The 15,033-nt window shown below is 42.8% G+C and overlaps 1 protein-coding gene across 1 annotated transcript; it reads left to right on the forward strand.

Annotated features, from left to right (window-relative positions):
- Positions 1–3,345: 3,345 nt before the first annotated feature.
- Positions 3,346–13,033, forward strand: gja1b (gap junction protein alpha 1b). The gene is made up of 2 exons (XM_084314953.1): positions 3,346–3,469; positions 9,253–13,033. Exon 2 carries the CDS (start codon positions 9,279–9,281, stop codon positions 10,455–10,457), a length of 1,179 nt encoding a protein of 392 aa, XP_084171079.1. The 5' UTR covers positions 3,346–3,469; positions 9,253–9,278; the 3' UTR covers positions 10,458–13,033.
- The last annotated feature ends 2,000 nt before the right edge of the window (positions 13,034–15,033 follow it).

Consider the following 15,033-nt stretch of genomic DNA (forward strand, 5'->3'; position numbering starts at 1 on the left):
ATTTATTATGTATTATATTTGTTATGTTTAAATATCAACATCTGGCCATCCTCAGTAAATACTATCAAACTCCTTTGACCTCACCTACTTAAAATCATTGACGTAGAGAGAGGGACAGAGAGAGGCTGAGGCTCCCCCGCCCCCTCCCTTTCCTCACTGTTTTCTCTGCCTCTGAGCCGGGTTAGCTTAGTTTAGTTACCTGTAGCAGCTAACTAGTTAGTTTTGGTGAGGATGCAAAGCATGTAAGATGCATTGGAAGCGTTGTGGGAAAAAACAGGCAGGGACTTATTTCCTGGTCGCAAAATGCGCACTCTAACATAACATAGCACGCTGTTGTTGTTGGGCTGCCGGAGCTGCGCTTGAGAGGAAATGAGACTTTTTCAAAATAAGAGTATCGATATGAACCGAACGTTGTTAGCTGCCGGAGCCATAGATATTATGGCTGGAGCTGCGCTTGGGAGGAAATGAGACTTGCCACAGGATTTTCAAAATAATCTGTAGTCTGGACCCACGTAGCAAGATATTACTGCCGGAGGAATTTCCTCGACGCACCGATCACAACTTCCGGTTTTGAGAGTGTAACTCGCCCGACCATCCACCAGGCGGCGGTATTGAGGCGTTGCACTCTCATTCAGGGTCCCGCTGCAGCACCGGAGGTTGGCTGGATGAATTATGAATGCCATGGTGAACATTTTTTATATTGATTTCAAAAATGGCTTACAGCGTTGTTGGCGTTCAACGCATGGCGGGCAATAACGCTGTACGACGTTTTTGGCGCACAATGTGTTAAAGTCCGGGTAACGTGAAAATAAAATGTGTGTTCTGAGTTTGTCACACCACAGAAAAATGTGTTGTTAACCACTCAGCCAAATCGGAATGATTTAAACATTAATAACTATTATAAAACACAGCTCAAAAAGCTCATCTGGCTGCTCAGACTATGTCTCAGGATTGTGGGGGCATGGTCAGATCACACTTGATTGACAGCTCCCTTTCAGCTCAAGTGCCATTTTATTTTCCCATTCAATCGCAATATTTTTTTTTGCTATAAATGACCAAATCTATCAAGATAAAAAAAAGTTAGAAAGCTTGACTAATTGGCTTACTAGCAAACTATGTTAGGCCACCCTAGCCTGTGTTTTTATTTAACTTCATCTCCTGAAGTATGCTGCTAATTAATTGGGCTTGAGCTACTATCAACTCTGGGAGAACCATGCTAATGTAGTCTACTTTTTATATAGTGTTAAGGAAGGAGTTATGGTTCCAGTGTTCCAGTGTATCATCAAGACATGATTGCAGGCCCAAATAATCCTTAATGTTCTAACTCCACAATTCAGTACTACATAGTTCAGCCTTTTCACATGTTTTCAGCAACTATTTCTAACATGTATAATGTGTTTAGAAACAAATCTCTGAATCTGGACTTTAATTAATTGTTTTTGGTATTGAACGCAGCATCCTCCCATATCCTCTGCCTCTTGTCCAGATGGGATGAGGTGGTCTGCAGAGGAAGGGCTGTGACATCTTCAGTGGATTTCTTTGGCAAATTGCTTTTAGGCTAAATTACATGGTTAAGATAAGTGTCTTTTAGACTAAATTTACATGGTTAAGATAAGTGTCTTTTAGACTAAATGTCATGGTTAGGGTAAGTGTATTTTAGGCTTCAGCATAGAGATAGACAATGTCTATAGTGTGAAATATAATTTCTCAGTGTGAAAAGGGCCAGGATATCAGACCAGAAGAGTGGATTTGTGTTTTAAAAGAACTTAATTATGTAGACCTAATCAAACATCAAAGGTATACAAGTTGTTTAATACCATGCCCTCATATTTCAGTACATTAACTCTTTAAAGTTGGTGTTCCAGTAATGACTGCTGATGAGTTTTACTGCATTACAGATTCTACCTTTAAAGTTGGCTGGCCATAAAAGATATTCATGCTAGTTACATACTCCTACCATGTCCATTAATAACGGTAGCTGACATTAGAACTGGAGTTGTTGCCTGGGCATTGGACTGTGCACACTGCTCCTAAGTAGTTAGAATTGGTTAAATACCTTGGGTAGATTCCTGGTGGACTATATAATATCTAAATATAGCCTAAATAGTTTCCTGTCCCTTCCGTTCATGTCCTTTCCTGTATCTTTTGTGATACATTATGAATTGAAAATGGGGGACCCTGATGTAAAAAAGACAAACGTCTTTCTCTGGTCTGCATCCCCTTAACAATTGTGTGTATTGAGCCGTACTGTATTGCACTCATTTTGCAATCTGTTAAATAAAGTTTTCATTCATTCATTCATCTTCCTTTCCTTTCATGTACGTTCCTTTCATTTGCTTTCCTTTCCTTTCATTTAATCTAATTTCCAGTTTTCATTCATTCATCTTCCTTTCCTTTCCTTTCCATTCCATTCATGTCCTTTCCTTTCATTTCTCAAAGAAGGATATAACTGTTCTGAATTTATTTCATGTGTTATAAGCAAAACCCTTTGTAGGATATTTGCTTTGAAATGTAGTGGAGTCAAAGTTGGCCTCTAAATTCCTCTAAAATGCAAATAATTAAGTAAATTAAATACTTTAAATGTATACTTAAGTGCAACACTAAGTAGAAAAAGGAGCCTACTTAGTTACTTTCCACTTAATCTAAAGCATTTTTACAGTAGCCCAAGGTAAGTTAGTGTGGGTGATCTGCTCTATTTTCAGCACTGGGTGGCGCCATTTGCTTGTTGATGGCCACCCAACCATAGCGGAATCCTTCCTGAGTGGTTTACCAATAGGTAGAAGAGGCCTGCGAGTCTGCGACCTAGTATCACGTTATCATTCATATTTCACATAACATTTGGCAAAATAGGACCAGACAAATTAAGAAAAGGCTTAAATAATAGATGTGAAACACCATAATCTCATTGGGCTGTTGTTTAAACTTAAAACGTTCAATAGCCTATTATTATGTATGTAAGCATATCATAACACAAATAAAAGAAACGTCTATTATCACATAAATTGTAATTTTTTCCCCCCCAGGATATTAAAAATATTATTTCACCTGAAATCATTTAGGCCCATAACATAAGCAATTCTGTCAGGGGGTGGAAACCCGTTTGCTAGGGATTCCAATGCCCTTTATAACACTTATCCAATTTATTTTGCAAATGGGATATATTTGCATCATAGTGGTTTGTACATTCTATATCAATGTTTTCTAAGACAATTAGCCGTAATGTATTCCGCTTACAGACAGTACAGAGACCCGACACAAGGAGGTCTAAACTCTTTGACGTATCAGGTGACTCCAAACTTTTCTCCCCCCCCCCCCCCCCCCTCCCTCCTGTTATAAGCGAGGAAAGTTTGACAAGTTGGTCTCAGTTTCTCCCCGTGGTCCCAAACTTGGATTTCCAGAAAAGCCCAGTCAAGCAGTCCCTTTGGTCTGTCTCTCTCACACTTCTTCCTTCTTCTCGGTCACTTTCCAGGTAAGCTATAAACTCAAATGTAACCGTTTTTTTTTTGTATAACCCGTATTTGTGTATAAAAACGTTTTTCACCCACTTTTCTAAAATTGTTCTGCAAACTTTCCTGCTGCTGCTTATTAAAAGTCCCTGCAGGACGCCGTGTGACTTGCGTTGCGCGGATGAACATGTACTCGTTTCCTAGTCAGGACTGACTTCATTATCGTATTAATTGTTTTTAGTCACACCACCACGGTCACGCCACTTTAAAAGAAACCGTCGTAGGAAAAAACGGTTAAATCGGTGTCTTCTGAGTTTACCCCCCCCCCCCCTCCTTTCTCCAATTTTAACGATCTTTCAGTCAGATGTCTGTTATCAGTGGTTTAAGAAAAGGTCTATACTGACAACATGTGATGGACGATAGAGGGAGAGAAACAAAAAAAAGAAAGATATTGTAGATGCGCACGTTTAACCCGCCGGTTCGTACTGTATATCAATGGAATTCTTATTTTCGCTTCACTGATTAAACGGGGGTTGATTGAGCGCCTTTAAATCATAGGCAATATAATATATATATATATATTTTTTTAATAATTTTTTTTTAACCTTAGTCTTATCTGGTCCATTTTTAATACATAATATGCTGAAGTTGTGTTACTTTTTGGTACAACACGAGACAGTCTGTGAGACCAAAGGCTCTTCTTCTTCCCATGGTGCCTTCATTCTTCTTCTTAGCCCTCAAGCCCTTTAAAAGCTCTGGCGTGGAAGGAAGGGTATAATGATTTGACATTTAACAACTCTCACCACCACTGCAAACAAGGTTCCTGTGAACATGATAAATCAAACGTGGCGGGCATATCAATATAGGCCTATCTCCAATATACTCAGACCCCTAACGCTTGAGAGTTTTCTTCTTCTTCTCTATAGTTATTTTTCTTCTCTAGTTATTTTTCTTCATTTGTCTTTTATTTTCATTCATAACCATGGGGGATTTCAAGGCAATTTCTTGAGTTCATGTTAGCGACCATGAACATAAACCTAAAGCCTTGTGTTATTGTCTCGGGGGATCCTGATTCCTATTGTCACGGGACCGCCTCAGTTCAGCCCCCCCCCCAGGGGTCCAGGGAAACAGGGCCACTGGCTCGGTCAACTAGAAACTGGCGGGACATTCTGTAACATCACGCATGTCCAAATTCGGGGTCACGTTTATCAAGTTTTAGATCAATCGCGGATCAATGTCCCCTTGTTTTCTGCCTTTGATCGTCGATCAGTTTACACATGGGGACGGGGGGCAAAGGGGAGGTGATTTATATTAGAAGGGAATAGTCAACACAGCCTATAGGCATAAGATGCAGCATGTGTAGTTTATTATGGGATAAGTGAAGCACATGCTACTGGTTAGTTTGTTTTTGTACCATGCAGACTTGACTGCTGCTTCTCTCTTACTTACGTCTCATGAAACCTGTTTATCTGCCCGTCCTGAATCTGGGACAGTGCCCGGGCCCAGTGTGCTGATATCAGAGGGTTTTGATCTGGGCTTGAACTCCGGTTCGGACAAATGTCCAACGCTAATCCTGTGTGTGAGTCAAGGGAGGTTGACGGTGAACTCTGTGGATTATAGCTAGACCTTTATTTATTTTGTGATATCATGGTATCTGCTTTTTACGTTTCTGCACCTGTGAGGGTATGTCATCTCTGGGAAACAGTCAAGGCCACTGTGTATAGCGGAGTGAGAAAGGGGTTGCTGGTATGCACGCTCTGAGCGGGATAATGTGTTGAATCTAACATCTTGACACTTGAACTGTCTTTATTCTCCATTACAAGTCAATGTAACAAAGATGACCTTTGATGATTTTGGAAAACGCTTCCGATATGAACCCAACAACTACTTTTTTAATACAAGTTTGTTTGTAAGTTAGCTTCTTCCAGACCTGGTTTCAGGGTCTGGTTTTGACCGGAGGGGAGGCCCTGCTCCGTGGCTCCTCTAGAAACCACCAAAGCACGGATGCAACGCCACAAGATCTCGACCAGATTTAGCTCTTGCGAACATCCCACGCTACACACATCTACCACCACGCTACACACTCCTGCCATTGTCCTTGACCGAGGCACTGGCGTTACAACTGGAGTCGGTCTCCCCTGGGCGCCGGACAGCGGCTGCCCCACTGCTCCTACACAGTTAGGGTGGGTTAAACGCAGAGGGGGAACTTCCTGGTATATAAAAAAAATTTACATGGCAATGAAGAGATTCAAATTCTAATTCTAATTCTAATTCCACTCAATTGGGGGTGAAAATCACATGGCGTGGACTTAGAGGCTTTCTTGTTGCAACCCAATCTTTAAAACCTGGGAGGTTTTAAAAACAGGAGAGCAAAAGGTTGAGGTTGATTTAATAAATCTGGTTGGGTCTCCCCGCAACTCTCTGGTACCGCTACCCCGCCACGTGGGATCGGGCGACCCCCGCGCCCCCCCCCCCCACCCGCAGATGGAGAGGTTCTTACGTCCTCTTTGTCTGCCCTTGTATCTGCAGCCATCTGTCCACACGCCATCCGTTGCCTTGTCTTTGCTCTAAGTCTAAGTGGTGTGCAGAGGAGAAATACTTTGGAGTGGGGGGGGGGGGGGGGGGGGGGGGTTGAAGGAAAGTTGGAATATATGGTTCCTGATAGTTCCCCCTTTTCTTCAGTATCTAGAAAATGAAAGTATTGAGTATTTTAAAGGGGTGATGGAGGTTAAAGACCATCTGTGCTCACTGACAACGACCTGATACCTTGTACATATGGAGGTGACAGCAGAGACCCGTATTATAGTTAGCATAGTAGGTCAGTGGTTCTCCAGCTTTATGTCAAGGACCCCCAAATTGATACGTAATAATAGGCCACAGACCGCCATTTCATAAGATACTGTCACAGAGACCCCCCCCACACACACCTGAGAAGATAGCTTTTCTTAGATATGATTATCTAATTGACCATTTATTATCCCAGAATTCCATAACTGTCTAATACAGTAGGTGGGGAGAGACAACAGAGAAGAGAGTGGAACCAATGATCAGAATTGTCACTCTCTTAACCCTTTCACTGCCAAACGGTTAACCCTTTCACTGCCACACAACAGCAGGTTAACCCTTTCACTGCCACACTGCAGAAGGTTAACCCTTTACTATCACACTACCGACGGTTAACCTAGTAGTAAATAGTAACGGGTTAACCTTTTGTAGTGGCAGTGAAAGGGTTAAACATTATCTAGTAGTGGATACAGTATTTATTGTAAATTGCCCGGGGACCCTCAGGAACCCTTGTGAAGGACCCCCGGACGGTCCCCACTTTCAGAACCAGCGCAGTAGGTGTCCTCCTTTGGCCCCGTCTCAGCTGCACATCTGCGTTTTTTAGGAAGAGCAAAACACACAGGCTTCTCATTATCCAGGGGGAGGGGGGGGGGGGGGGGGGCGTGGGGGCTACACGCTCCTCCTCGAACATGTTTGGTCTAGCGTGCACTTAAATCTCACGTTTGGAAATCTTAAAATATAATCCAGAGTGTATACAGGGAGAGCCCACTTACCGTGCTAAGTGACAGCGGGATGGCTTGCTGTGCGCAGAGGGAGCGGCTCTCTTCTCGAGACATCCTAGCGCCCCGCAGAAAGAAAGCCAGAGCCCGTCGTCCTCCACCAAGAACACAGCGAAACACCCACATTTGATATCTTTAATTCCACCCTCCACATCCTTTATTTCTGCATTCTTCTGCGTTTATTGGCGTAGTTAACAAACAATAGCCTGATGGAAACCAGCTCTTGGGAGCAGGGTTTTATGGTCGCGCTGATGAAAGGGAGTCTAAATGTTTGTGTGCGTCGGTGTTTCTCCAGAAACCTCTCATGCCTCCTTTCACTTACCTCACCGTCAGAAGTATTACCTCAGCAGCTTTGCGAACGAGCGAGAATATTTTTTTTCTTAAAAGTGTTCATTAGTAGGAAACATAAACCAGCGAAAGACCCTTTTCCTTCAATAGTCTTGATACAAAAAAAAAGGCCCATCTTTAGAAACATGGACGTTTCTAGATGCGATCGAACTGATGTTTGACCCGAATCCCTTTATTTCCCTCTCTCTTCCTGGAATTGTGTTAAGTGTGTGCTTTCTGCATCATGAAAGATCTGGCTGTGGCACTGTCTCCTCAAATGCTGAGACCGATTTATGTCACATTGCGTAACTGAGAATAGCATAGAGCGGAAACAACAGGGTGCTTTCATTAGGAGGCATGACACGTTACTTGTGTAAACCCACTGCATACAGCTCATTACTCATGTAATCCCACCATATATGGCGTGTTATTTGTGTAATCCCACCATATATAATGTGTTACATGTGTATTCCCACCGTATACGATGCGTTACTCTTGTAAACCCACTGCATACGACATGTTATTTGTGTAATCCCACCGTATATGATGTGTTACTTGTGTACTCCCATCGTATATGATGTGTTACTTGTGTAATCCCACTGAATAGGACATGTTACTCGTTTAATCCCACTGTATATGACGAGTTATTGTGTAATCCCACCGCATATGATGCGTTACTCGTGTAAACCCACCGCATACGACACGTTACTTGTGTAATCCCACTATATTTGAGGCGTTAACTTGTGTAATACCATCATATATAGGGATGGGTACCGAATTCGGTACTTTTGAGGTACCGAACCGAAACACGTCGGTACTACCGAGTATCGAATCAAGTGAGAAACCGAAAAAAAAATAAAAAAAAATATTAAAAAATATACAGCCAGATCTTTTTTTTTTTTTTAACTTTTTTCTTTTCATGTCAACGTTCACACGCACAATATATGCTTACCTAGGATTTGACTTGATTCAACAACAAAGCAGTCGGAGCAATGACAAGCCGAAAACTGTCGAAATTGTAGTTATTTGAAGTTTGGATTTTTTTTACGACTGAGGTAGGTAAATTAAATTTCGACAGTTTTTGGCTTGTCATTGCTCCGACTGCTTTGTTGTTGAATCAAGTCAAATCCTAGGTGAGCATATATTGTGCGTGTGAACGTTGACATGAAAATTAAAAAATAAAAACAAAAATAAAAAAAAAGTAAAAAAAAAAAATTAATAAAAAATATTTTTTTTTATTTTTTTTTATTTTTTTTAAAGTACCGAAAAAAGGTACCGTTGGGTACCGGTATCGATTCACAGGTACCGGTACCGGTATCGGTTCAAATGTGAAAGGTACCCATCCCTAATCATATATGATTTGTTATGTGTGTAATACCACTGAATATGACATGTTACCACTTGTGTAATCCCACTATATACGAGGCGTTACTTGTGTAATCCCATTGTATATGATGTGTTACTTGTGTAATCCCACTGTATATGACGTGTTACTTGTGTAATCCCACTGTATATCATGTGTTATTTGTGTAATCCTACTGTATATGACATGTTACTCATGTAATCCCGCCCTATATGTTTCTCTTAAAACGCTTGTTTCTTGGCCCCATGGCGTCGCTCCGTTCTAACATGTCAAGTTTTTGGTTCCATTTTCCTTCCATTCCTTTTGATCTGATCTGAAGCATTTCATTTTTCATTAACATTTATCCAATTCCCAATTTCTTTCCCCTTTGATCTATTTCACATGATACCAATGAAAGACTTCAAAGACTTTTTTCAAGTGACCCTAAAACATTTTCCTTTTCTCCCCCCAACCCCCCCCCTCTCTTTCTCTCTCTCTCTCTCTCTCTCTCTCTCTCTCTCTCTCTCTCTCTCTCTCTCTCTCTCTCTCTCTCTCTCTCTCTCTCTCTCTCCAGCTAAGGCTCTCTGATCCGCGAGGAGGATGGGTGACTGGAGTGCTCTGGGGCGTCTGCTGGACAAGGTCCAGGCCTACTCCACAGCGGGAGGAAAGGTGTGGCTCTCGGTCCTGTTCATCTTCAGGATCCTGGTCCTGGGCACGGCGGTGGAGTCGGCCTGGGGCGACGAGCAGTCCGCCTTCAAGTGCAACACGCAGCAGCCCGGCTGTGAGAATGTCTGCTACGACAAATCCTTCCCCATCTCGCATGTGCGCTTCTGGGTCCTGCAGATAATCTTTGTCTCGACGCCCACCCTTCTCTACCTGGCGCACGTCTTCTACCTGATGAGGAAGGAGCAGAAGCTCAACAGGAAGGCGGAGATTCTCCTGGCGGTGCAGGCCGACGGCGGCGACGTGGACATCCCGCTGAAGAAGATCGAGATGAAGAAGCTGAAGCACGGGCTGCAGGAGCACGGCAAGGTGAAGATGAAGGGAGCGCTGCTGAGGACCTACATCGTCAGCATCTTCTTCAAGTCCATGTTCGAGGTGGGCTTCCTGGTGATCCAGTGGTACATCTATGGCTTCAGCCTGGCGGCCGTCTACACCTGCGAGAGGTCTCCCTGTCCCCACAGGGTGGACTGCTTCTTGTCTCGGCCCACCGAGAAAACCGTGTTCATCATCTTCATGCTGGTGGTGTCGCTGGTCTCCCTGCTCCTCAACATCATTGAGCTCTTCTACGTCTTCTTCAAGAGGATCAAGGATCGCGTCAAGGGGAAACAGCCCATGCTTTTCCACAGAGCAGCGAGCACCCTGAGCCCCACCCCCAAAGATCTGTCCGCGACCAAGTACGCCTACTATAACGGCTGCACTTCCCCCACCGCGCCGCTCTCGCCCCTGTCCCCACCGGGCTACAAGCTGGCCACCGGTGAGCGCGGGACCGGCTCGTGCCGTAATTACAACAAGCAAGCCACCGAGCAGAACTGGGCCAACTACTCGACGGAGCAGAGCCGGCTCGGGCAGACGGGCGGAGGCAGCACAATCTCCAACTCTCACGCGCAGGCCTTTGACTTCCCGGACACCACCATACAGGAGCTCAAGAAGCTGCCGTCGGTGTCGGTGCTGGCGGGACAAGAGATGCAGCCGCTGGCGCTCGCGGAACCCAGACCGTGCAGCCGAGCGAGCAGTCGCATGAGCAGCAGGGCGCGGCCAGACGATCTGGATGTCTAAGCCCCTCCCCTCACCCCCTCTTCCTGTCGCCTACCTTTCCCCTGACCAATGGGGACTGTGAGGCTATGTGGCCCACGGCCCGAGAACCAGGAAGTACTTGGGGGAAAAGGTTCTCACAGAAGAGGCGGGGGCTAACTTCAATCACTGTCCTCGACTTAGAGACTCTTGACATTCAAAATGTTACTTAACACTGTTGGAGGTACTACACAATGTTTTTATTGTTTGACGTTTATGGAAAGTTTTAGTGGAGCTAACCGAGCTTTAACAAGACGGAACAACAAGTATGGGAACGTTGTACAAAGTTCCTAACAGTAACCAGTCCTTAATAATTTCCCCTTGTTGTTTTAGTTTAGGAGACGAGGGTCTCACTGGCAAATGTGTTTGTTTCGGTAATCATTTGTTTCTGTCATTGCCAGCCATAAATACATGCACAAGCATACACATGTAGAGACACACACACACATACACACACGACAACATTCCATATTAGAGGTATTGGACTTCAGTGATATCACAGATGCGTCTCTGTTCACTGCCGTGAAGAGTAGTTGGATAAATACTTGCTGGCAACCCTTTGCACCAAGTCACGCTTGTGCTTGTTGTGAAAATTATACAGAATTTACTTGCGAAGTTCTGTCTCCCATTTCCATGTATATCGGAACTCTCAGATCACAGCATAATAACACAATTAATAACTTCAATCGTCAATCGGTTCAATTGATGGAAGAAGGTAATGTATTTTCTTCTATTTTTCCTTGTTTGTTTCTCTTTTAAATAGTTCCAGTGTTGTTGCAGAGACGAAAGAGCATCTTAATGTCAACATAACCACTTGGTTCAATAGTCTCTCCCTCTTACAGTATCTGTCCTCTGCCTAAGGCCTCCGCGTCTAATTTGTAACACAGGGTCGTGAGGAAAGTACTCAATATCAGTGTTGATGACTATTTATTTATTAGTTGGTGTCGTCATGGCAGCCACCAATAAGAGGAAGATGTGACTACTGTCCAAGGTCTCCTGTCCATATAAACAATGTCAGTTCACTTACACCCAAAACTGCATATTTATTGACAATAGTGGGAAAAATAACAAAAAAAACACCAGCAAAACGTCACTTTTTTTTTTCTTCTCGACAAAGTAAGAGAGTTCAACTTTTATCGATTACCATGGACTGTCGTTTCCTGATAAACTTTGAATTTATGTGGTGTCAGTTAATTCATTTTGTGTTTTTTATCTTTTTTTGTTTTGTATTTCTTTTGGGTGGTGGCGGTAGAGAGGGGGGTGCGGATTGGGTCATGGTGCCGTACAACCAATACACAGCAATCTTTTTGTTATTATAATTCCCCCCGCGCTTTTATCTGTGTCCCACAAGCGTCAGCTGGATTTGTATTTTGGATTATTTTAGTTTTCTCTTTTTAGAAACTTTATGATTTGTATTTTTCTTTTCATGGGGGTGGTAGAGGATGGCAGTAGAATGATTATTTGTGTTTTACCTTTCAGAGTGAATGATTATTTTGTTTGTTTGTTTCGTTTTTCAAACTCAATGTAATCATTGCTGCTTGAGAAGATAGATGTTTAGTACTGTAAATCAAGCTAACTGTGTCACAATAAAAAATGTGAGTTTTTAGAAGACTGCTTATAGATCTGGACTAATATTTAGTCAAATATATATAAAAAAATATAAATGAAAAAAAACTTTAAAAAAAGGTATATGCCAATGTAGCTCCACAACTACCAAACTAGTAGAATGAATCTCAATTTGGACATTTTCATGTTTATTTTATTTTTTTGTTTGTTTGTTATTTTTATTCTTTTCAATTTTGCATCATAGTATTTTGGTACTAAAACAGAGCGTTTTCATGGGTTTTTCAGCTACGATGGCGTTTGCACTGAGATCTTGATGATAGGGGGTGTAATATGATGCAAAAAAAAAGTGGCAAGTGTTCTCTGATATGCATGTTACTAATTTATTTTACAACACACCTGGCAGAAATCACTACAGCACACTCAGTGCTTCCATTTGACCAGCGGTATTTTTTTTATCTTGAAGGGCTATATACAAGTATGATCAAAGTCTTCCATTCCCACAAGGAGGGTGTAACACAACAACCTTGAAGTCCATAGAATGACCATTTGGCTGGTGCATCTTAAAATGGCTGCCATAGAAATAAAAACGTTTGTTAATGTTGACATGGGAATTGGCCTTTGTCCGGAGTATAAGACTCCCAAATTACCATGGCAACAGCATTGTTTGGGTGAACATTCCCGTGGTGGATGTGACAAACATTTCCAACTCTCCGATTCGTGCGTACTGTCCACGCGGTTCAAACTGACGTTGTCGCAGCCGTAGCAGCCATCTTAGATGTACTGAGGGAAATTTCCATGGTAACCCGTGGCGAGGGCATCTCTATCCACTCAACTTCTGTCAGTGTACATTTGTTTCAGATGGTCAGAAAAAGCCGCTCCATGGGAACCCACTGTTGTACAGTGTGTAAGTGCATGATAGCAAAACAAAAACTCATTTATCTTATCTGTGAAAAGCTATTTTAACCAATAAAGATTTTTTTCTTTCTTAAATTATATTCCGTTTGTTCTTTTCATTTCAAGCCACGGTGTCCTGTTGTGTGTGTGTGTGTGTGTGTGTGTGTGTGTGTGCACTCAAACTTGCTTGGTTAGATAAGGGTCAAAACTATTTCTTATGGTGCCATCGTTTTGTATCTAGTAGGATGGGAACAAATGGGAACTGTAGAGGTCAACTAGGCATTAGCTGGTAGGCTTGTAGCTGATTACAATGGTAATGTGAGTCTTAACAAACTACATTGAGAAATCTGCTTCTGTGCCCTTGGGGGAATACTGTGTGACTATACTCAAAGGCGTAGGCTTGGTTTAGGTTGAAGTTTGGTACACTTGAACCCTTTCACTACTACACTACCAAAGGGTTAACCCTTGCACCGTGACAATACAGAAGGTTAACCCTTTCACTGCCACACGACAGAAGGTTAACCCGTTCACTACCACACTACAGACGGTTAACCATCTGTAGTGTGGTAGTGAAAGGGTTAACCATCTGTAGTGTGGTAGTGAAAGGTTAACCTTCTGTAGTGTGGTAGTGAAAGGGTTAAGCGGAGGGTTCTGGGGGTCATCCCCCAGGAAATCTTGAGCATCAAACACTTCATGTATAGTTACAGATAAGAAGGCTTGCATCATGTCCCGAAAATAGGCTTCAACTCTCTCTCTCCAAGCTCAAGCTGGCCTTGGCCTCCGTACGACCACCGCGGAAACCTGCGACGTGATCCAAGACGCGAGAGGGCGATAAGGACATATATACATGTGCAGGGTTTACAGCGTATAGGCCCACGAGGAAGTTAGTGAGATTTCATAATACGAAAGGACTCAGCTCTTTTTCGGTTCCCCAAGTTTCCTATTTAACCTTTCCACAGCGCTAAGTCAAACCACATGTCTGGAGAGCACCAAGCAGCAGGCCTGAGGACCACATGTGGTTGCAGCTAGTGGAGAGAGAGAGAGAGAGAGGAGGAGGGCGAGAGGTCTAACTTTGATCCACCGCTAATTCATTTAGAGTTTTAATTTAACAATTACCTTTCTTTTTCTCTACCAGGGAGCTTCGATACAGAATGTAAGTAACACGGACCGTTGTTAAAACCCCTTGAATAAGAGCGTTCTCTCTGTGAGGGAACAGAGATGTGCGGGCTGGTTTGATAGTGGTTTTACATAACATATATTATGTGACCGGAGAACAGAAGCCAGGGGAATGAGAACTAGCAGAACAGGAGTTTAGTTTACCTAATCAAGGCCAACTTGACCTAACTTGTTTTAGCAATAGGTTTTCTTTCTGTCATTAATTTAATGTACCTCAATGGGTAGAGCAAGGCACTAACACTGCCGTGGCTTAGGGGTTCCATTCCCTATAGCTCTTTATATAATTTTTGTTTTCCTATTTTAGGTTTGCCTGGTTTAATTGTGTAATAATGCATGTATAACCTCAACCCTATATTGCAAAATGTAGTTTTATGTAAATAAAAAACTAAAAACGGAAATTTAAAGTTCTTTGTTAAAAAAAAACATAGAACAATAATGAACAATCTCTTTGACTTGTTCTCCCAAGTGACACTGCTCATCAGGAGCAGTTAGGGGCCAAGAGTCTCGCTCAAGGACATGCTGCCGGGAGGAGACGGAATTGAACAGGGAAGCTTCCAAATACCAGGCGACTGGCTCTACATCCTGAGCTACTGTCTCCCCCAAATCAATCCAAAGGTGCAACCAAACATCAGCCAACACATTTTAAGTTAACATAGCCAAACTCGCTCCCCTGTTGACAATGACAACACTCTCTACTGGACAACACTCTACTGGGCTTGAGAGTTGTAAATTGTCACCAATGTTATGGCCATGGCCACCCTGTTTTTTTTTGCCCCTGAAACAGTGGCGTGGACAATTGTATGGCCATTGTAGCTCATTGTAGTTGTTCTACTCTCAGAGACATTGTAGCTGTTTCTCCTCTCAGAGACATTGTAATAATAATTTATTACATTTATATAGCACTTTTCTAGACACTCTGGCATCA

The sequence above is a fragment of the Notolepis coatsorum genome (assembly GCF_963971535.1).
Source record: "Notolepis coatsorum genome assembly, chromosome: 5".
Lineage (NCBI taxonomy): Eukaryota > Metazoa > Chordata > Actinopteri > Aulopiformes > Paralepididae > Notolepis > Notolepis coatsorum.